Genomic DNA, 23,393 nt, shown 5'->3' on the forward strand with positions numbered 1-23,393 from the left:
ATTTAAATTATAGCTCTTGTTTAGCTTTAAACTCGGTTTCAAATTAAAGATGTACTGGTGTAGATTCTCAGTCATCCAGGCCATGGTAAATTTAAAAAGCTTAAAAAACAAAAACAACTGGACTTCTATTCTGTCACAGAATAGAAGTCCAGTTGTTTTTGTTTTTTAAGCTTTTCAAATTAAAGATGGTTCATTCAACAGTTTTCCAATGAAAATGTGGTTTCTTTACTTTAAGTCTGACCCCTATTATAAAAAAGGCAAAGTTTTTTCAGGATCTCTGTACACAGCAAAGTCTGTAAAGTTTTTTTCCTAATGAAATCAGTCCTGACTGGTTTGAGCTCTTTCAGGATCTGCATCCATTCTTCATCAGAACCATTCTAAACATTTTCCCTGTTTGTTCTGATAACTCATATCCTAAACACAGAAATCCTGTTTAGTTCTTGATCTGCTCTGTAGACCTGATGATGAAGAAAAGATGAAAAATGTGTACCAGGATGTAAAGGGCATCCTCTGAGCTCTTCTCGTACTCTCTGATGGTGGAGAACACAGACAGAACCAGGCAGGAAAATACCAGCAGGAACCTGAACAAAAAACACCAGAAAACACATGAAAACTGAGCTCAGATCAGCGAGACAGGAAATGATTAAGGCTGAGACACCTGATCTGAAATCACTCTCCCTCCATTTAGGAGAGAAACTCCTTTCTCGCCACTGATCTTCACTCATAATCAGGTCAAAACCAAGCTGAGTAAAAAGGAACAGACCCACTGAGCTCTTTGTGTTTTTATGTACCCGAAGCCTGCTGTCAGCTGACAGGTGAATGCACAGGTATATTTACACATAGGCGTGGTAGATGAAGGCCCATCCTCGAGGTCTCTCCAGAACATTGTAGAGGAAGTTCTGCAGACGTCTGTAGAGAGCGTTTCGTTTAGGAGGTTTCTTTCCTCCAGAGACACTGCTGCGCTGACGCCGAGGACCTTCATCCCCACCTGCAAACACAAACCTCTTAGAGAAAGCATCGTGTTTGTGTGATGTTTAATTTGACCTTTAATATGTTTCCTCTGAAAACTGCTTTGATTTAAACAGTGTAATTAAGTATTTCATGTTTAAAGAAAGGTCACATGACACCATGATTGTATGCTTGGGTGTAGGTTTAAAGTGTGCAGACTTTGGTTCCAAAAATACAACATGGCAGCTTCTGTAAATCTTTTCCTGCTGGCTTCAACTCCCAATAATGAAAGGAAGCAGAGACACTTCATCCATCTTTTCTATGTTGATGGGAAGAACAGGTCGCTCAGTAATGAGACAAAGAAGGAGGCACAGATTCACAAGAGAAGCATCATGCTAAATGTGTTAGAAAATATGTCAATCAACAAGAAACAACCCTTGAAAACATATCCAAACTGTATTTTTCATTTTTAGTAAAGACAAAGACCCATTTGTTTAAATTGAGGGAGCAGGGCTTTAAACTTCTACTGGTGTCCAGACAGAGAGACGCTTTCCTCCTGTTCAAGAAGGAGTTCCATGGCTGTGCTAATGTTAAATTTGGCGTCGGTACCTGACTACCCTACACATCACCATGTCCAACAACCACCACCATCAGTTTGTTGACAAACTCCAAAGCTAGGCCCAGATCTTCAAACTTAGGAAGAATTCAAACCCAGAAAAAGCCTAACTTCAGGAGATGAAGTCATGTGACTTTTCTTCTTCCTAATTTATTGACATTAAAATTTGACTGTGAAGAAAACAAATATGAAGGTCTGATTGGAAACTGTAGCTTGTAAACTTGAAGCAGGTTCCCTGGGCTGACCCGTCCACACCCTGAGGGATCGTTGAAACATCTGCTGTATAACTACTGTGTGTTATATTAAACATACAGTGAATACATTAGAACTACTGTATAATTTATTATTTATCACTATATTATAGACTATTATAACAGTATAGGGTGGCACAGTGGTGCAGGGGTTAGACCTGTCGCCTCCCAGCAAGGTCATAGGTTCGCTTCCCGACCTGGGGCCTTTCTGGGTGGAGTTTACATGTTCTCCCTGTGGGTTTACTCCAGGTACTCTGGTTTGCTACGTGGGTTGGTCCCACTGACTAAAAACGTTGGGTTCATTGGTACCTCTAAAATTGTGAGTGAGAGAGTGAATGGTTGTTTGTCTCTATGTGTCCCTGTGATGGACTTGTGACCTGTCCAGGGTGTCCCCTGCTTCTCGTAAAATGATGGAGATAGACACCAGCTTCCTGCGACCCGGATAGGAGAAGCATGTAAAGAAAATGGATGTATGGATAATAGTATAAAGTTATACTATTCATCTATTATCTATCCATCCATCCACAGTAGTTCTACTGTGTGTTATAATAGTAGTTATACAATACATCTACTGTACAATAGTAGAGAATATTATATATTATAGACTGTTATAATAGTATAATTACTGTAGCTTATGTTGAAGATGTATACAGTATAGGGTATTTATACTACATGTGTACAGTATATCTTCTGTATAAACACTGTATCTGCAGTTGTGGGAAAAAACTAATCATAAACAAACACTCCTAAAACCAAACGGACTCGAACCTGTAGATCTGATTCCGGGTCAGTTTAAGTGCACATGCGCGTGTACACAGGCGCGCGTACTCATTAACTCGTTACTGACCTGCGATCAGCAGAGCTCCGTCCCTGCTGGACTCGGTCCCTCCCGAGTCCAGACCCACGAACCCGACCTTCAGCTTCTTTTGGTCTGCCTGCGCACCGGGGAACACTCCCCCGTTCCGGGATTTCTGGACCATAATAGAGAGACCTGAACCAGGCTGCAGACCCACAACCAGTCCGAACCGAGCTGCAGACCTACCGCCAGCTCACAGAGTAATCCCTGAGGGTTCGGGTTTGGACCAGAACCGTCTCGCTGCTCTAGAAGATGGAGAGATGCAGAAAGAAAATCCGCAGAGAGGAGGACGACGGCAACTGATTGGCTGATCTCCTCCTTACGTCATCTTAAAGAAACGGGGTGACGTCACCACCAATCCCCGGTAGACAAACAACTCTGAGCAGATCAGATTATCAGTTACAGATTTTAGATCATGAACCCTAGCTGCTGTTGAGGGAAGAAGCTGAAGGTGTTTCCATGGCAACAGCAGGGGGAAGGCGGAGTCAAGAGGAGGGGAGGTTGTGATTGGCTGACTGAGATGTTTAAATAAAACATAAACATTTCAAATGTCCGGTTTCCTGATGTTTCAGTGTCTGATGAGTCGTGTCTCTATTCGAGGCCGGATGGTAAAATCAACCTCTAGCAGATCCTGAACAGTCTTTGCTTTGAACACAAGAAAAAAGGAAAACACCAACCTTTACTACCAGGGTGGATTTAAGCAGTAGAAGTATCTGTTCATGATTGGGTAGTGTAGAAGTACCTGCAGCCCGGGGCCTCTGGGCGCTCCTGGTGCTCCTCTCCCACCCCTGAAGATCCCAGGTGGGGAGGGCCTGCAGGGAATGGACGTCCAGTTGAGGGACGCTGTCCTGAGCAGCAGTTATCTGTGGAAATACGTACCTCGGGAAGAGTTCTGCAGCTCTCCTGACGAAGAACATCTGAAAGTTGTTAGTTTTTGTCTGCTTTTACAAGAACAGAGATAATCGTGCTAAACTGGTGTGTACCTTCAGTTTCCTGTGCTTTGAGATAGTGAAACCGGGCCATGCCCTCTGTTACCAAATTTAAAATATCATCAGGTTTACACTTTTAGTATTGGCTGAATAGTAGCATTTTAATTTCAATATTTTCTCTCTGGATAGAGTAAAAAATCAGCAGGACAAATGTTGTCATGTTTCCCTTGTATTAGTAATACTTTACAAATAGCTTCAATAACTAGAATTCTCCAGACAGCATGAAAAGAAGAGTGCTAATGTTAATGTGTTTGACATAAATGGTTCAAGTTTAAAGAGCATAATTGTAGTAAGAAAGGATACTTAATAAAGCAAACATCTGCCATGTGTACCTGATGCTGTTGTAGAACTTTTTGTTTTGAAGGTTGAAATTTAAAATCTGTGACATTGGGATTAAATTGTTTTTATTGGATTCCATTTTTTTAACGTTTTTTTCCCCATGACGTGTCCTTTGGCCTCCATGATGCTGACATCATCAAACTTTAGATTTTCTTTTTTTTTTTACTTTATTTGTGTTCAACTTTTCTCACAAACAAAAAACCAAAAAGTATAACCTAAACTTTAAGCAGAAATGTTAAAAGAACCAAAACAGCTCCAATATCATCTTTTTTCTCAAAACCCCAAAAGTAATCTGGGACTTTCTTTTCTTATAATGTAAGATATGACAGAGCCAGGCTCTTATTGCGAAGATTATCTAACTCTGAAAAATAATAAAAATCTAGCCATTAGCTTAGCCTGGATGAAGACTTTTGCCTCTTTCTCCAAATTCTGCTCCATGACTGACGTCACGGCTGATAAGGTATTAATCTTAACTATGAGACAGAACATCCCTTTAATCCTCCTGAACATCACAGCTCTGATTAGAGACGACATGAAGGATCTATGGGGGCGGCCATGATGGAAACAGAGGAGGAAGAAATGCATGCTGGGTAATATCGAAGACCCAGAAGCTGCTGAAGAGCTGGTTGCCATGGTGATTTCTGCCTTTTTCTTGTGTAAAACTATTAAAGACCTAAAACCCCAGCTCAGTCATGGAAAGTCCGACTTTCTGTGACCCGTTTAAAGTTTGATGGTTGCCATGGTAACAGGTCAGCGATGGAACAGGCCGGAGTAGAAAGCGGGTTCAGAGCGGCGGCTGCTGTAGTGAAGGATGATGTCATTGATCATATGTTTCCTTCTGACGTGGGGTGGGGGGGCGGAGTCTCTCTCTAACCGACGCCGATGACAGCAGTTTATGACCATCTCTGTGACCAAAAACCCTGTGGACAGACAGAGAGAAATCAAACTAAACAGGTGGACACCAGCAACCAACCTACCTGCCTACTTACAAACCCAACTACCTACAAACCCAACTACCTACCAACCTACCTGTCAGGTGGAATCCCTGCTTCAGAACATCTGAACCCAGAGAACTCTGCTTTCTGACCTGCTGGGATCAGGAACTCGTCTGTCTGATCAGGAATCTGATGAAGTCGTTCACTGATTCATTGGTTCCTTTCACGAGTCTGAGTCTTTATCACAGATGAGGTGTTTCCATGGAAACATCTAAATTTGTTTTACCCTGACTATAAAGAATCTCTGAGACAAGAAGAATAAAAATATGAAGGAAAAAATATTGTTAAACTTATAAACTTGAAGCTTTGATTTGAGTCCTTGCAGAAAAAAATCTGCACTTTTGTTTAAAAATTTTACCACCAAAAGTTTCACACAAATATTTTCTTAATGTAAAATCACAGAAAAATGGTTACAAATGTATAAATAAGAGTTACAGATGTTTAATTAATCATTTATCTGTGTAATTTATTCATTTCTGTTCATAGTATAACTATAATTCAAAGGTTTCAACTTCTCCAACCTGCTGCTCAACTCTCTTCCTGTGTGAGACTTTTACCACACAACCTTTGGGGGGGAGCAGGTCATAGGTCAACCAATCACATGAGAGCTTCAACCGTTTCCTTTTTCGAAACACTAAGAGACAAGCCGAGCTGTTTATTTTCAGATTCTTTACAAATTTATTTTGGTTAATTTCTTCATTTATTTCTGATAAGTAAAATAACACAGATCAAGAAAACAGGATTTTTTTGTTTCAAGTAACAAAGTAAATGTGTAGTCAGGTCAACCTACTTCGACTTGATGTTAGCAACAAGACAGTCAAAACCAAAAAACGGCAAACATAAAGAGGTTTCAGCTACCCCTGCAAAGGAGCCACTGTTCAGTTCTATGCAATTATTTTTAAAACTTAAATTTCAGACGGTTAAAACCGTTGGTGAACAAACATGTTAATGCTAATGTTGGTCTTCTTCTTCCCGCTGTTCCCTTTTCAAGGGTCTCTACAGCGAGTCCTCCTCCATCTAACTCTGTCTTCTGTGTCCTCTGTCCTCCATGTCCTCTCTAACTGCATCCATATCTGTCCTCTTTGTCTCTAACATCCTTCTGTCCCTCCTCTGCACATGTCCAAACCATCTCAGTCTGTCCTCTTTGTCTCTAACATCCTTCTGTCCCTCCTCTGCACATGTCCAAACCATCTCTAACTTTATCTCCCAGTCCTTTAACCTGTGCTGGACATAATTACTACAGTTTTTTGTATGAATTTATTTCAGTGATTCTGTTCATTAGCAAAATATTACCCTTTGATATGAACTTGGACCTGAATATTATTTATTAAATAACACTCATTCGAGTGACATTAAAAATCATTTAAGAAACAAAGCACCTGGTTAATCTCTGGGTGGGAGGAGCAGGATATTCAGGTGGAGGTGGTGCAGACAGACCATCCTACACCTGTCGTTCCACATCACAGCTTCTGAAGAGTCCGAAGATCATTTAGAAAGCAGCTTTGCTGCCTTGGTTCTGAACTTCTTCCACTATTTATCCTGACATGAGTTAGTGACACATTTATACATATGGAGTGTTGACACATCTCTGATGTTTCACAGTCTGAGAGGTGGATGATGGACAGGTGGATAATGTAGGATGGTCTGCCTGCACCACCTCCACCTCTTAACCAGGTGCTTTGTTTCTATTCTGTCACTGAAAGTACAGCAAATAACTCGGACAGATAAACAGTAATAAATAGGACTGTGATATTTAAAGTTTTTTTAAATTAATACACATTTACAGTATTTCTGAATGTTTTTGACTAATTCACCTGACAAAAATTACAACTTGTCATAATTGGGTTTTTACACAAAGTAGGTTATGGCACAAATATACACTGTATGTCTGTAACTCTTATAATAGTTATGTCAATGTAATTTTACACTTTTGTAACTGTTTTATTCTGTGACTTTACATTCAGAAAATATTTGCATAAAACCTTTTTGTAGTTGAACTTTTTAAATAAAAGTGCACATTTTTCCTACAGGGGCTCAAATCAAAGCTACAAGTTCATAAGTTTAGCAACATTTTTACCTATTTATAGAAAGATCCGTACCAAGAGACCTCCTGCTGACCACGCTCCCACTGACCAACGGTGCGACCAAGCCCAGCTTGCTGGAGACGTTTCCATGGAAACAGATTCGGTAGAGTCCAGTTTTCAGAGGATGAATGAACAACAGATGGACATTGGAAGCACTAAGAGACAAATCAATAGACAGACAACTTTGTTATGGATGTTCATCAGTCAGGAGACTGACCTTTGATTTCATTCAGAGATGAATATTGTAAATGAACAGATTATAATAAATATCACTTTTCTTTGTTTCATTACAAATGTTTGGAAGGTGCTGCAGATTCTAACCTCCCAGAAACCCAAACCCAAGCTTCTTATGTTTGAAATGTCTCACTGACTGAAAGATACTACAGTCCAAAGTAAGATCACACAGCCTCCTAACTTTAATTCATCTCGACCCAGGAGAGAAAGACCAACTGGTTTTACTTCTAATTTTTGGTTTGTTAATAAAAACACAGATTGCATATTGAGATTGAGTAACAGTGATGCTGCTGGTGGAGTTTTACCTGTTTTCTGTTTGTGTCCTTGTCTCTGACAGCAGATCAGACAGAGGAAACCTCTCTGAAACACAAGGATCAAGTGTTAATCAGCACATCTTTAGACCTTACTGTACAGGAACAGGACAGAGAAAATGGGTTAAGTCAAGTCAAATGTATTTATAGAGCACTTTTCAGCAACAAGGAGATTCAAAGTGCTTTCCAACATGAAAACACAAAAATACAGAGTCATTGTGAAAACACACACAACAATATAACAAGCTAAACCGAACATATCTCAAACATGAGGTAAGATAATCTAAATAAGACACATAAGTCATACTAAAGATAAACTGAGGAAAACCAAACTAAGATATAATAAAAGCTAACATAAACTAAACTAGGATTTAAAAACCTCAGCTGAACAGATCAGACATGATAAAAGCTTTACGATAAACTAAAGGTACATGAAGTCTAATTAAGAGTACCGAAGGCCAGGTAAGAGTTAAAAACGTTTTAGTAAAAGACCAACTGAAAGTGTCAGAGTATCAAAAACCAACAAAAGAGGAGGAAGGGAGCAACATATAGATATGAGAGAGGGTGCCAGCGAAGACGCTGAGATTAAGGTGAGGAATATTAGATAGTCCTCTGTCTGCCATAGGCCTGATAGTGATGGACAAATTTTGCTAATCTATAATAAAACATTGTGGAACTGAATGTTTAATTATTTTTTTAAATTGTTACCTGTTAATGATAACATGTTAATTACATACTATATAAATGCTGCTGCAGATCTTTTTGACAGTAACGCCTAAGAGAGAAGATGTTACCCCTGTCCTCTCTCCACTGGCTGTCTGTGTATTTTTGTTTGTTTTTTAGGTTTTAAATAGCCTTGCTCCTCTCGGTGTCTCAGGTCCGATGACCTCCTGGTCATTCCCAGGTGTCAGCGGAAGCTTAGAGGAGACAGGGCCTTCTCTGTTAGTGCTCCTAAGTTATGGAAAGCTCTGCCTTTGTACATTTGACAGGCCCCTTCACTGCCCAGTTTTAAAATTCGTTTGAAAACTTATTTTTACTCACTGGCTTTTAACCCAACGGAGACTTGATTTTATTTACTTTTTACTGGTAATTGTTTTATCTGTTCAACTGCGTTGTTTTTATTGTGTTTTTATTCATTGTCTCGTGCTTAGTTCTGTCACTTCATTTTTATGCTTTCTTTTATCTTATTTATTGCTGATGTTCAGCACTTTGTTTCAGCCATGGCTGGTGTTAAAGCACTTTATAAATAAAGTTGTTGATGATGATGATGATAGTAACCTGATCAAAATGGTTAGTTAAATGTATTGGTAGTTATTAGTTACTTTATAGTAGGTTATATATATAAAAAAAAAAACAGCAGGATGTAAGATGCAGGCAGGCAAAGCATACATGGAACACCATAATCAAACAGCTGGAATAGAGCCCAGGAACATCTGTGCTGCATCTGGACTGGAAGTCCCACAGTCACAATAAGAGCTTCCTCCTAAGGTGGTGGAGAACGGCAGGGCTAAGATACTGAGGATACTGAGGGACTTCCAGATCCAGACTGACAAACAGCTGACAAACAACCTCAGAGATCTCTGTCCAGAAGAGCGCGATCCTAGGAACAGCTAAGATACTGAACAGAACCCTGCAGCTCCAAGGCCTCTGGTTGAGGACCTGAGCTTGAAGTGAAGTGGAACAAATAGGGTGAGATGGAAGTTTTTTGTTTGAATGTGTATATTATATATATATATATATATATATATATATATATATATATATATATATATATATATATATAAACACAGGAGTTAATTAGTTTTTGTGAGTTACTCCCTTATTGGTATTTTATAGTTAGTTTTATATTCGGTTAGTTACCAATGTCCTCGAAGCATTCAGCCCAAACGATCAGAATTTTAGATTTAGAATCGAAAACCTCTGAGAAACAACAACAGGACTTCATGCCTTCAGCTGGACAGCTCTGTAAAGACAGACAGGTAAGACACAGGTGAAACAAGAAACATGAGAGATAGACGTGAGATGGACAGAAAGAGATAAAAGACAGAAATGTGAGACACAGGTGAGAGACAGATAAGAGACAGACAGATTACACAGATGAGACTCAGACAGGTGAGATAACAGCAGATGAAACAGAAATAAAAGCTTTCATTTTGAAGGTACTGTAGATTTTGGGGTGGAGTCTGATCTGACATCAGGATGATTCTGGTTGGATGATGATGCCTCCTCAGAACTCTTCAGCCAATCACCTGCTTCCAAAATGAAAAAGTTTATAAATCAGTAACTTGGTTTAATCAAACAACAGTTTCAGTTATTTTACAGGAGCATCAAAAACACATAAACAACTCTCATTGAGTTTTAGCCCTAAAGCCAGAGTGACATCATCAGACACTGACTACATGTTTGTGTCGATGGAACGATGAAGGTGATGTCCATGAGAGCATCAGTGGACTTAAGGACGAATCTCCGTCCATCAAATACGGCGCCTCCACTGTCGCTCAGTACAGCAGCGAAATCTGGAAAACATATCAACCAATCAGGTAACAGCTGACTCCTAAGAGCTAATTGGTCATGTGTCAATCAGAGCACTCACCTGAGCTGCTGGGGTTGGCTCCGCCCACCTGCTGCTGTCGCCCCACCTCTTCTGGCTGTCCAAGAGATGACAGGAAGTCCAGGAAATTAATTTGGACATTCCTGTAGTTCTCCACATTCCTAAGGATCTAATGAGAGACAAAGAGGTTATAGTCAAAGACAGGTGAGATGGATGAAACATGCTGGCAGGCAGGTTAGAAAGACCTCTGTGGCTGTCCTCTGGCCAGCTCTCATGTAGAGGACAAAAGCAGATTCACAAGTTCTGGATGGGAGCTGATCCAAACATCGCAGCTTTTCTGAAAAACCTGGAAGAGATGAGTCTAGAGACGCAAGTGGAGCCAGGATGCCATTGATACCTGGATCCTACAGACAGGTGAGAGACAAAGGTGTGATAAAAACATATGAGGGACAGAAAACAGACAAGTCCTGTTCCTGTGTTCTCTGTACCTTCACACTTTCAGGTGTCAGCAGACCCAGGTGGGATAGGAAAAGTCTGGTCACCTGGAAGTTGGAGACAGGAAGCGGTGGCCTGCAGGTTGTCATGATGCCTGAATGGCCACACCCTCGAGGTTGAGTTTCAATTTGGTTCTGAGTCTTTAAGGCTGCCTGAAGATAGTCCAACTGCTGCTGCACCTGGGAGAGAGAAGGTCACAACTGACACACACCTGCCCTCCTTCTGACCTTGGCACACAGTTTTCCCTCTTCTGACCCTGATATATGATACCTGAGATCATGGGAAATGTGAACTCACTACCAAATAAGATCAATGGACTGGCTGCACTGGTGAAAAATGATAAGACCTACAGGAACTGCAATCTGTTGTGCTCTTCTGAAATGTGGCTCATGACTAGAATTCCAGATGCAAATGTGAAGCTACTCATCTTCAACAAAACAGAGTGGATAAATATACAAAAGCCTGAAGGAAGCGGAAAGGAGGAGGACTTGGTTTAGACATGAACACAGGGTGGTACAATCCAGGGCCTGTGAACATCAAAACCTTTTGCTGCAGGAACATCAAACTTTTGGCTGTAAGACTGTCTCTTTGTTATTTACCTAGAGAATTTGGACACATTCTTATCACTGTTTACATCCCCCCACTATCTGACATGGAGGTAGAGGGTGATGTCATCTGTCATTGCAAACTTACAAACACAGTGTCCTAAGGTGCATGTGCTAATCTCTAGGGACTTCAATTAGGCATCTCTGGACAAAACACTACCTGCTTTCTACCAGTTCTGTATGCAAATAAAAGGGGTGCATGCAGTGCTACCAAGGTCTCTGCAGATCACAGATCTCCAGATCACATCTTTATTCTGCTTCAGCTTCACTACAAACCTAGAGTGAGGAAACTACCCACAATCACACACTTTTTCAGGAAGTGGTTTCATGAGGCAGAGCTGTCCTTCAGAAACTGCTTTGGAACTACAGAAGGGGATGCACAGTGAGAACATCAAGGACATTGTTGACTGTGCTACTGATTACATGAACTTCTACATGGATGTCATTTTTCTGGTACAAACTGTATGCTGCTATGCCAATAACAAGCCCTGGATCACAAGTAACATCAAGGGCCCTCTGAACCAGAAGAAAAGGACCTTTAAGGATGGCAATTAGCAGGAGCTTAAGCATTTAGAGAGGAACTTGAAGTTCATCTTAGGAATGTGAAGGAGCAGTACAGGAGGAAGCTGGAGCAGAAGCTGCAGAATAACACGTGAAGAAGGTGTGGGCCAAAATGAAGATCATCACTGACTGCAGCTTGAAGCAGGGGGCCACCATTGAGGTAGATTTGGGGAGCGTGAACCAACAAAACAACTTTTTTAACAGGTTTGACCATCCAAACTCATTATTACCTCAGAACCCTCCCACCCTACAAGCCAATACCAGCACAGAAAACATTCTTCCACTAATAATCACAGCAGCTCAGGTGTGCAGGGTGCTGGGGAAGCTTCATTCAAACAAAGCAGCAGGTCCAGATGGAGTATCCCACAACTACTGAAGGCCTGGGCACCGAAGCTGAGAATCCCTCCACAGCACATATTCAACAGGGGAGAGTCCTTAAGCTGTGGAAGGTATCTAGCATCATCCCGTTCCTGAAGAAACCACATACTGCAGAGCTAAATGACTTCAAGCTGGTTGCGCTAACATCACATCTGATGAAGACCATGGAGTGGTTGCTGCTTCATTACCTGAGGCCACAGGTCTGCCACGCCCTCAATCCTTTGCAGTTTGCATGCCAGGAGAATGTGGAGGTGGAAGATGCCCTTGTCTATTTATCACACTCCCTCTTTCATTTGGACAGTGGTTCTGTGAAAATGACATCCTTGGATTTCTCTAGCTCCTTCAATACTATCCAACCACTGCTCCTCAGAGATATACCAATAAAGATGGGAGTAGGCTCACACCTGCTGGTATAGATCACAAACTACCTGACAGGCAGAACCAAGTATGTGTCATCTGAAGCCCATGGCCATCAGAAGTGTCTGTGTGGAACATATACTGACAGACAAATACCTTGAAGTGCAATTGGATGATAAATTAAACTGGACTGCCAACACGGACACTCTGTATCGGGAGAGGACAGACCCAGCTGTACTTCCTTAGAAAGCTGGCATCCTTCAACGTCTGTAAGAAGCTGCTGCAGATGTTCAATCAGACTGCTGTGGCGAGTATCCTACTTATACAGGGATGTGTTGGGGGGCAGCATCAAACAGAAAGCTGCCTCATGATTAGACACGCTGGTGAGGAAGGCGGGTTCTGTTGTGCGCATGAAACTGCACAGCCATCTGTGGCAGAGTGATGGGCATTGTGCATGCTCCTGTTAATTATGGAAAATCCACAGCCTCCACTGCACAATATCATCTACAGGCAGAGGAGCAGTTTTAGCAACAGACTGCTGTCAATGCCCTGCTCCATAGAAAACTGAGGAAATTGTTTCTTTCCAATGCCTTTAAAATCTTTAACTCTACCTAGGGGAGAACATGTTAACTTCACTGTTCTGTTTTTAGCACACTCTGGTTTCACTCAACTTTTTAAGCTGCAGTCTATTTGTACTGGACTTTTCAGTAGCACAAGATGTTCTAAACTACACCCTGATTGCACTTTTAAAATTATTTTACCGTTTTTACTAATTATGCATGCCTTTTTATCATAAGTTTATTTATCCTGTTGGAAATTGAGGATAAATTAAGTATCTATGTCTATACATACATATCTATCTGTGGACATCTGATTAACACCTGTCCTCCTCTCGACCCTGATTTACATCACCTGTGGACCTTTGACACACACCTGTCCCTCATGCAGAAAGCCTTGTCCAGTCAGAGCTGGTTCTTACCTCATGGGTAACTGTGTTGTGCAGAGCAGGAATGCTCTGATCAGCTTTAACTGAAGGAAATCTCTTGATGTTTTCAGGAATTAGATGATGTTTGACACCACATTGTGTTCCAGAAACCTCCGGGGTTACACTGCGCTTTTCTGGGATCAGAATATTCTGCAATTGACCATACATGTTAGAAGTAAAGAACATAATCTGATTTAAAAAACACTAAGGTTTCTTACATTAGTACTTAAGGCAAAAATAATGCTATTCAGAGTCAGTTTGTTTCTAAAATGCTCAGGTCCAAAGCCCACATTCAGAAGACATCCCAAACAGATACTTAAACCACCTGAACTTGCTCATCTTGATGAGGAGGAGCACAACTGTCCTCTCATCTCCTCCTGAACAGTCAAACTCCTCACCCCATCCCTGAGGGTGAGTCCAGCCACTTTTCAGAGAAAGTCAATGTCAGCTGCTTGTATTTGTAATCTCATTCTTCCAGCAACTAAACAAAAACTTGTGGTTACAGTTGATAGTTGGGATATAGATCAGTTGATGACCTGAGAGCTTTCAGCTTAGCTCTGTCTTCACAACAACAGATGCAAACAGTGTACTGATCCACCTATCAACCTCCCGTTTATCCCCATTCATGACCAACATCTGAACACTTGGGCAGTGGCTCATTCCCAACCTGGAGTTTAAAATCCATCCTCTCCCAATTGAAGACCATGGACTGGGAGTTGCTGATCTTCATTTGATGCCTGCTGGAGGTCCTGGCTCAATTAAGCCAGTAGGACCATATCATCTGCCAAAGACACTGATGTAAATCAAATCCCCCTAAACTGAGACCCTCCACCCCTTGGCTGCACCTGGAAATTCTGTTCATAAAAGCTACAAACAGAATCTGTGACAAAAAGCAGCCCTGCTCTCAACAGACTGAAACAAGTCAGACATATTAGCAGGAGTGGGAACCAAACTGTCCCTCCAGTTGTACAGTGACCAAATGACCCTTAGAAGACCTGAAACTCCATGCTAAGGACTGAAGTACCATGCTGCTGTGGAGTTTTTTAACTACCCCAGCAATCTTTGTTCACCTCAGGCTCTCTGAGCAGTGCTTCTAGAATGAGTGAATGATTCATTATTAAAATGAATAAATTAGAATCTATCAGACAAATATGATTTCATTAATGAAGCACTCACCTGTGTGAGTGCTTGACCACTTCTGGGCAGAAGATGGAGCTGCAAAGACCAGCTGTTACATCCTGATGGTCCCCTGATGACCACCATGAGTGAGGGACTTTGTGCTGCAAACAGGACCAGAACCATCAAGCAAAACACATTAACAGATTGTTACAGGATCTGATTGTGCTCCTGTTGTTCCCAGATAACTGTTTCAATATTTACCTGTTTTTTTGTTTTTTTTTAATCAGTAGAGATGGACTTACCCTGTTCAGGTTCTGGCTCCAAAAGACCCAAGATCACAGAACTTTCCAACACAAAATATCTGAACTTTTTCAGGTTGCTGTCAGTCAAACAATAGCTGCCAATCACAGCATCCTCATTCAAGGACCTGTCAACATTTGTGCACGCTCCGGAAACCTGCATGACGCTGGACCAGAAATGAACTACAGTTAGTGAAGAGAGAAGTGTCGTTAGGTTTAGAGCTAGGTGGACATGGGATTTGTATAAAAATAGGCTTTGGTCATAATATTTATAAAATAAAATCAATCAATCAAATTTTATTTGTATAGCACATTTCAGCAGCAAGGCATTTCAAGGTGCTTTACATAATTAAAAAACAAAATAAAAACAGCATGTGACAATGAATAAACAGTAAGAAAGAGACAAACATCAAAAACCCGCACTCTAACCCTAATTTAGCCATAAGCAGCTCTAAACAGGTGGGTTTTAAGTTGAGATTTAAAGGCACCCAGTGTTTCAGCTGTTTTACAGTTTTCTGGAAGTTTGTTCCAAATTTGTGGTGCATAGAAACTGAAAGCTGCTTCTCCTCGTTTGGTTCTGGTTCTGGGGATGCAGAGCAGTTCAGAAGCAGAAGATCTGAGGGGTCTAGACGGTTGGTACAGCGATAACAGATCTTTAATGTATTGTGGTGCTAAACCGTTCAGTGATTTATAAACTAACAACAGTATTTTAAAGTCTATTCTTTGAGCTACAGGGAGCCAGTGTAGGGACTTTAAAACTGGTGTTATGTGCTCTATCTTCCTGGTTTTAGTGAGAACACGAGCAGCTGCAGCTGTTTGATTGATTGATAAAAGTAATAACAATAACAATGATAACAACAACAAAAATAATAATAACAGTAATGGCAGGTTATGTACAGAAATATAATTAAAGATATTGCATATTACTTGGAGTTGTGCTGCAAACTCTTGTAGAGGTTTGAATAATTGCTAAATTATTAAAATGTAATTAGGCTGGAATAATAATCATTTTACAGTCAGTTTCCCTGAAGAAAGTGCCTGTTGATAAGACAAACCAGAGTAAAAGTTCATGTGTGTCGTCCCAGATATATCTTGTTTGGTGCCAGAATGTCTGTCAACATCATGTAATCATGCTTTTCCTTACTGACAGTCTCTATTCATGTGTGTGTAAAAAATGTTGTGATTGACATCAAAAGACATATCAAGAATACATGATTTTCAATGATGGTACCCAGGAAAAAGGAAATTCATATTGAAAAACTCCAACCATGTAAAACTGGTTATTGATGTTAAAAAAAGTCCCTGACTGTCAAACTCTGTTAAAGGATTTTTACTTCATAATTTAACAAAGCATTCAAACTCATTCTGGGTGTGTTTGTTTCACTCACCAGTTCAGTGTGGCCTCAGCTGCCTCCTTCACCCTCAGAGAGGCGGGGTTTAATTCCTTCTCCTCTTTCCACTTCACTTCCTGTTTTTGTCTAGACTTACTGCCTGAAATCCCCAACTCCACAATCTCCAAAACCTCTGAAAGACACTCCTGACAACAAAGAAGTGACAAAGGGACACAGAATCACTTGCTGCCCAGTTACCTGTCCAAATACCTGTCCAGTTATCGGGTATTTATTTACCTGCTGGTTGAGCAGGGCTGGATGCCGAGTCAACCAGATGTTCAGACAGAAGAAAGCAGCTACAATGATAGAGTGGAGATCTTTGGAGTGAAGAGGAGGAGGACGACTGCACTGAAACACGATGTAGGTACAGACAGAACTGACCACACGACGCCTCTCCATGTCCTCCACCTGAACCTCCACCTGCAGGAGCAGAGACCAGAGTTCTAGTCTTGAACCAAGTTCTGTCTGAGGTCCAACAGTCACTGTGTTTTGTGGTTTTTTTGTTTGGTTCGGTTCCTTGTGTTTTGATTATTTATTTTGTGTTTAGTTTAGCTTCTCTGTGCTAACAGCTACTTTCTTCCCCAGGTAGTACTTTTTTATAGTCAGGCTGCCATATGCATATAAACCATGTTTGAATTTAGTCACCTGTCTCCAATTACCTCATCAGCCCTAGTCCTTATAGTCCATCAGTCTCCACACTGTTCTTCAGTACATCATTTTCATGCACTCATGCCATGCCCTGTTCTCCTTTTTTGCTTTCGTATTTTGATTTACTTCCATGACAGCTTTTGTTTTTTTATTAAATAAAAATTAGAAGTTCTTCTCGAGTTCCTCGCGTTAGTCTAAAATCTTCCCATAACAAGTTCTGTCTGAGTTCCGATGTTCTCTAGAGATCTGCCTGAACCAGGTTCTGTCTGAGGTCCAACAGTCTTGTGGATGAAAAAATTATATTATGTAATGTCTGCCTGCAAAAAGTGACATTGAGACCATATAGTTTGGCTACAGACTAATCGTGAGCCCTCTTAGTTGCCGAATGGTTCTGAGGTTTGTGCAGCTCAGCTCACAAGAGCTTCATTAAAGCTGATTGGCTCTGGGGTCTAAGCATGCATGAATGATACCCCCTCATGGGAGTATATACGCCCTGTTTTCATTTCACTTACGCCGCAACTTCCTCAGACTGTTGTACTCTATTGAATTGTGATATGCTATAGCATTGTAATAAACTGCCAAAAAAGACAATTCTTGTTAAGTTCTTGATTCCATCATTATTTCGGAAAGTCCATAACAGTCACAATAAAATGCCGTGTGTGTGTGTGTGTGTGTGTGTGCGTGTGTGTGTGTGTATTTGTCCACCTTGGCTAGTCCTCCCAGTACTTCTAGTGCCAACAGACAAACTGCTGAGTCATTCCTCCACTGAGACGTCAAACGTCGAGTCAAGAAATGAACCATGTGAACCCACAGGACTGCTGCTGCATCTGATTGGCCAGCTGGACACCATGGCAAAACACACACTCAGAGTTTTACAACATTTATATCAACCAGTTTAAGGAATGCCCAATAATTTTTCATGGTTAGCTACAGAATGATGTTGTTCCACTGTTCCTTCGAGTTCTGCCAGTCCTCTTGGACTGGGACTCCATTTCCTGAAAAGATAATAATGAACTTCATTAATATTATAAATGCTCAGTTTCTGTGCTGAAGTCTCCTTTGGGAAGAGACTGACCTCCCCTTTGTCCCCTCTGTGTGTTTGTGGCCATGGAGAAATACTTTCAGTTGGACTCAATCAAGTTTTGAACCTGTTGTACTGGTTTCTCTTTGCTATATCATACTTGTTGTACCTCATAAATCTCTAGGTGTAATATCAAATTCCTTATGTGAATGTTAAAACGCCAAGTATAAACTTGTTTCTGAGAAAGTCTGGATGTTGGATTTTAAAGTTTCCACATAGCTCCTCTCTGTAGGCTTGCTCATATAGTACCATTCCAGAGGTGTTAGGTTTTCTGGCCTCAGCCACCAATAACTTGTTGCAGTAGCATATTTATCATCAAAATGTCCCAGTTCTTCCCATCTGACATGGACCTTGACCTTTGACCCCATGAACCTTGAAAGTAACAGGCATCATCATGAGGTGTCCAGCTGTGCAGTTTTGCATTCCTACACTACACTGTGGCATAGTTAGAGCACTAGATCAACCATGATATTGACCTTTGACCCCATGACCTTGAAATCAACAGTGATTGTACCATGTTTGACATTTCCTCAGAATTTCATGAAAATCTGTTCATGTCTTTGAGTAAACTTGTACACAGACAGACAGAAAACATGACCTCCTTGGCTAAGGTAATAAAATAATATATATATGGAGGGAGAGAAAGAGATGTGGTTATTTTTCTTTTATTTATATAGATTAAATTTGTGTGTAGAATAAAGTATACCTTGAATGTTGATTTTAGTATTCTGCTTTTTTTTGCCAATTTGCATAAATGTCAAAGAAGTGCAAAGATACATTTTTGATACCTTTTTCTTCTACTCAGGAAGAAGAATTGTAAAAAAGGGCAGAACTTCAACAACAAATGTTTCATTTTGTAGCATGAGTCGATGTCAGTGGACTCACCTGTTGAAGACTTCCTGCAGCAGCAACTGCCGCCGAGTCGTGAACAACGTTCAACATGGCGGCTGCACAAACAAAAGTCAGAAATGATTAAAATGAATCCAACATTTACACCAATAGAACCGCTGAAAACATAAAGCAGGAACTGACAGAGAAGGAGCTGAATGTTGCAGGTGTCCGTCTCAGTCTGCAGAGCTCCAATCAGAAGGCTGAAGAGGCGGTGCTTCAGACACAAGAAGTTACCTCCTGTGACATCAGAAGCAGGTAACTTTCCAGCCAACGAGACCTGCATCATCACAAATGATGTTACTACAACTGGGAGCCAATTCTGATGAGGTCTGTGTTTAGAATAAATGGTTACCTGTGATTGGACAGATCTGAGCTGCAGGGGTAGGGGCAGGAGGGACAGCAGGATGAAAATGGAGGCTTGCCTTAAATCCACCAGACTAACAAGACCTTTAAATTTGATCAGATCTCTGCACACAGGACAAAGTGAGAGAAAGTTACCTGTGATAATAAGGTGATCTATTCCTGTTTGGAATACTTCAAATGAGCTTCTGCCACAAATACAATATTTATCACTATTTATCATTCAGAGTTCAAACGGGTCACAGAAAGATGGACTTTAATGACTGAACCGAGGTTTTAGATCTTTAATAGTTTTTATACAATCACAGATTAAGGTTTACCTCAGAATGTTCAACTTAGAGTCACCTTTCAGCCAAATAACATTTTCAACTTTTTCAACTTTTCTTATTTCCAACGATTTTACACTACAACAAATTTTCCATTCAAACAGATATTTTTGTCTTCTTTCATTCAGCGTCTCTTACTGCTTTACGACAGATAGTTTTCTCTCAAATCCCTTCAGAGTGCTGTTTGGGTTTTGAAGCATGAGATTCATTTGAGAGATAAATGGAACGTGTATTTTGTTTGGACATCTATTCTGATGTCATCGTCTTCTGTGCAAGTGACCACATCTTCTCCCCTAGACACAAAACCCCGAAAACTTCCCCATTCTGTCTCCTTTGGCCTTCTGATGTCCTGGGGAAAAGACATCTCTTTTGGCTTTGCAACACTCCTGAGGAGAGAAGATCTCCCCAGGCCCTTCTGAGGAGAACAGCTCTACCTGTTGCTCTTTGAAAGAAATGATCTCTTTTAGTCTCTTGCTCACAAACCAACAGACACTTGAGACTGAGAAGGCTTTTATTAGTACTTTGTTTTCAGGTGGTGCCCTGAATGACTGAACTTCATTATTCATTTTCTTGAGAATTCTTTATAGTTTTTAAGACACATTATTATTATTTCCTAATGAATAAGTAGCTCCTACATTTCACCAATGTACCTGGTAAGGCCTTTTATCCCAAACATTATTGGTACCCTGTGTGAGGCCTTTTTCTAAACCAGATTTTGCACAGAAATAATACATAAATGACTCTACCTATATTTTGAAAATTTATAACTTTTTTCCAAAAGATTTTGATTTCTAACATTCAGAATTTGCTTCTGGCTGAGAATGTGTAGCCTACTGCATGTGGAATCATCACACTCCCTGTTTGGGCAAAAAGAAGAAAATTTGGAGTCTGTCTGTGAGTTAAAGACAAAAAAATAAGACTTGGCTTTGGACTTATGACTCCTGTCTATTCTCTGAGTTTCTTCCTCCTGTTTGGTATTTAACACTCTTCAGACATTAGGCAGAAGTGAAGGATTAGCTTCCAAAGCAAACTGTTGCCATTTGATTTATTCTTCAGAATTAAACTACAAGCTTTTGTCAGAAACTTTGTACTCTGATCTATCATCCACCAAAAATAAACAGATTTCATTCAGGACTCTGCAGTCCTTTTGGCTGGAAGAGCATTCGAATTTGACAGATTTGTGATTATTGGTGACATTAATAATCTGCACATATCTGTCTTGTTTGTCTCTGTGTGTCCCTGTGATGGACTAGTGGTCTCTACCCAAATGACCGCTGGAGACTGACACCAACTCTCCCCAGTAGTGTACAGGAAAAACAAGTGAAGAAAATGGATGGAAGATGTCTGATTATTAGTGACATTAACCCTGCCACCGCCTTCGGGTCAAATGGACCCGAAGTTACAAGAGCATCTCTTCCTGTCTTCAGTTACGAGGGCTTCAGGAGGGTTAATATATTGTCCATGTCTGCTTTGGTTACAGAATATTATCTTCCAGTAAAGTTTAAAGAGAGTATGATGAGGTCAAACCTGTGATCAGGAACATGAAGACCTCAGTGGGACATGAATAACTGAATATTAATGTGTAGATTTATCATTTCTATATTAATCCCGTAGATAAGATCAAATTCAAACCTGATCAAGATTCAAACTTTGAATCCTCATGTTCCTGTAAACATGTCCAAGTGGCCCAACATGAATAACTGAGGTAAGTACCTGTGGTGTGTTTGTAGTATTTGTACCTGTCAAGCAGCACGCTCTCCAAAACAGAGATGAAGGTGGGCAGCAGCAGGTTGATCCCTTTCAGGTCACAGCAGAACAGACCAGTGGAGTTCAGCAGGATGGATGCCACAACAAGAGGACATGCCTCCTGGAGACTCTGCAGTAGAACCAGGTAAAATCTGACAAAAAACAGAAGGAAAAGTATCACTAAAGGTAGAATCTCACTGGCTGCAATGGTTGGAGACCAACAGGAGACTCAAAGTTGCAAGAAAATAGGTGAAATTTGTACTGCAGACACACTGAAATCTGAGTGTTTGTGACCAAATAATCAGTCATGAGGTTGCGTTTTTAATGAACATTTTTGAAATGCACAGACTATTTTCATTCGCACAGCTTGTAAAACTGTATTCTAGGCTAGATTTGGACTAGTTTTTAATTAACTCTCCTGTGGCCTTCAGCTCAAATGGACCCAAGGTTACAAGGGTTTCTCTCTTCGGTTACAAGGTCTTCAGGAGGGTTAATATTTATCATCAGTGAGACTCTTGCAAATACCGTTTGTTTATTAGTCTCCCGTAGTCGCAGCCCAGTGAGATGCGGACCCTTAAGTTCCAGGGCATGAGAACCCTTAGATACTGGGACAGGTGTAACACCAGTACAACACAGAGCTACTGGTTTTCATATGTGGATGACACCTGGGTCAAAATCCAAACCCAAGATGTAGGCGCTCCTGAGGGTTGTTAAGGTCTTTGTTTTCCTGGTTCACAGAGAGATGTTTGAGGCACATGGATGAAGGGATTGATCAGAGTGAAACTGACTGGGGATCAGACTTAATGCTCCATTGGAGGTTTTAGAAAGCTGAACTCTGAGACCTCCTCTGTTTAAAGTTAGTTAGTTGACATAGATGGCTTCTTTCACCCCCCTCTCAAACCATCTGTCTTCTCTGTCCAACATCTGAACACTGTGGTCCTCCAAAGAGTGTCCCTTCTCCTTGAGGAGCAGGAGCTCAGCTGAGTCCTGAAGATCTGCTCTCCTGGGTTGAGCCATGAGTCTGTGGAGAAAATGTTTGTTTCTCCAATATGGAGGTCTGACCTGCAGACACCACACCGCTCAGTCTGTGTCCTCAGGATGGTCCAGCCTCTGTGTCCTCAGAGGATGGACCGGCCTCTGTGTCCTCAGAGGATGGACCGGCCTCTGTGTCCTCAGAGGATGGACCGGCCTCTGTGTCCTCAGCATTTACCGGCCTCTGTGTCCTCAGGATGGACCAGTCTGTGTCCTCACGATGGACCGTCCTCTGTCTCTGAGTCCTGTTGGGTCTGAATGGAGCTGGATGTTGTGTTTGGAGAAAATACTTCTGGGTTTCTCAGATACTTTAGCAATATAAGGGATGATGTTTTTTTGTGTTTCTTCTTTTTCTCCCTCTTCTGTTGAGTGGAGTGTTTTCTAGACCTCACAAAAGCTAACATAGTCTCTCCAGCATGTCCTGGCTCTTCCCTGGGGTCTTCTCCCAACTGAACATGCCCAGACTAGGGGGCATTCTTAGCAAACACCTCAACTGGCTCCTCTCGATATTATCTCTATAAGCAGGTCCACACCTGCTTGACCAATCTGCTTTGGGAGACTCTACCCTCTGACAACATAGCTCCTAGGAACATTCAGGCACACAAACTTCTTCGCCAAGATAAAATGGAGATTCACAGTAGAGCCAACTGTTTTGTTCTGGGGTTTTTTGCTTTTTTTTTTTGTTGTTTTCAATTTTATTTTTGGAAGTTCTTCAGGACCAACACAAGAGAACCACCTTTTTGTGGACAGTAATTTTGAACAGGACACACAGATGGTATAATGGAGGTTTGAAGAAAGCCATATATCAAAAAGACCAAAATTAAATATATAAAGATGTCCATCTGTATTCAATGATGAAGAGCACCTTCATCTGCTTTCACTGGGGACTAAAATTCCCCAACAGTTTGTTAAAATAGAACAAAAAAATAGAACAAAAAGCATTTA

At 41.0% G+C, this 23,393-nt stretch overlaps 2 protein-coding genes across 13 annotated transcripts in view; both read right to left on the bottom strand.

Annotated features, from left to right (window-relative positions):
• The window catches only part of LOC108251245 (potassium voltage-gated channel subfamily KQT member 2), an 18,329-nt gene extending 14,328 nt beyond the window's left edge, over positions 1 to 4,001 (bottom strand). Inside the window, exons 1-4 of the mRNA XM_037975552.1 lie at positions 3,414 to 4,001; positions 2,663 to 3,316; positions 838 to 988; positions 491 to 581 (exon numbers count right to left, since the gene is read on the bottom strand). Of these exons, the coding sequence (XP_037831480.1) occupies positions 491 to 581; positions 838 to 988; positions 2,663 to 2,795 (375 nt within the window). The 5' untranslated portion in view covers positions 2,796 to 3,316; positions 3,414 to 4,001. The remainder of the gene's footprint in view (positions 1 to 490; positions 582 to 837; positions 989 to 2,662; positions 3,317 to 3,413) is intronic.
• A 146-nt stretch (positions 4,002 to 4,147) lies between these two features.
• LOC108250716 (ral GTPase-activating protein subunit beta) overlaps positions 4,148 to 23,393 on the bottom strand; it is a 32,627-nt gene continuing 13,381 nt past the window's right edge. For 5 of the 12 annotated variants that reach the window (XM_037975550.1, XM_037975547.1, XM_025002692.2 and 2 more), the window contains 20 exons: positions 21,410 to 21,568; positions 19,337 to 19,451; positions 19,126 to 19,261; positions 18,979 to 19,040; positions 17,944 to 18,007; positions 17,718 to 17,851; positions 16,602 to 16,784; positions 16,362 to 16,510; positions 14,977 to 15,140; positions 14,732 to 14,835; positions 13,550 to 13,705; positions 10,663 to 10,848; positions 10,420 to 10,578; positions 10,217 to 10,343; positions 10,020 to 10,139; positions 9,787 to 9,875; positions 9,484 to 9,586; positions 7,618 to 7,672; positions 7,094 to 7,233; positions 4,148 to 4,919 (listed from right to left, as the gene is read on the bottom strand). In XM_037975550.1, coding sequence (XP_037831478.1) covers positions 4,750 to 4,919; positions 7,094 to 7,233; positions 7,618 to 7,672; positions 9,484 to 9,586; positions 9,787 to 9,875; positions 10,020 to 10,139; positions 10,217 to 10,343; positions 10,420 to 10,578; positions 10,663 to 10,848; positions 13,550 to 13,705; positions 14,732 to 14,835; positions 14,977 to 15,140; positions 16,362 to 16,510; positions 16,602 to 16,784; positions 17,718 to 17,851; positions 17,944 to 18,007; positions 18,979 to 19,040; positions 19,126 to 19,261; positions 19,337 to 19,451; positions 21,410 to 21,568 — 2,575 coding nt within the window. In that variant the 3' untranslated portion in view covers positions 4,148 to 4,749. Of the gene's footprint in view, positions 4,920 to 5,028; positions 5,239 to 7,071; positions 7,234 to 7,617; positions 7,673 to 9,483; positions 9,587 to 9,786; positions 9,876 to 10,019; positions 10,140 to 10,216; positions 10,344 to 10,419; positions 10,579 to 10,662; positions 10,849 to 13,549; positions 13,706 to 14,731; positions 14,836 to 14,976; positions 15,141 to 16,361; positions 16,511 to 16,601; positions 16,785 to 17,717; positions 17,852 to 17,943; positions 18,008 to 18,978; positions 19,041 to 19,125; positions 19,262 to 19,336; positions 19,452 to 21,409; positions 21,569 to 23,393 lie in introns of all 12 variants that reach the window. The other 7 variants (XR_005233136.1, XR_005233137.1, XM_037975545.1 and 4 more) reach the window with 7 other exon arrangements.

This window comes from Kryptolebias marmoratus, linkage group LG4 (assembly GCF_001649575.2).
Source record: "Kryptolebias marmoratus isolate JLee-2015 linkage group LG4, ASM164957v2, whole genome shotgun sequence".
Classification (NCBI taxonomy): Eukaryota; Metazoa; Chordata; class Actinopteri; order Cyprinodontiformes; family Rivulidae; genus Kryptolebias; species Kryptolebias marmoratus.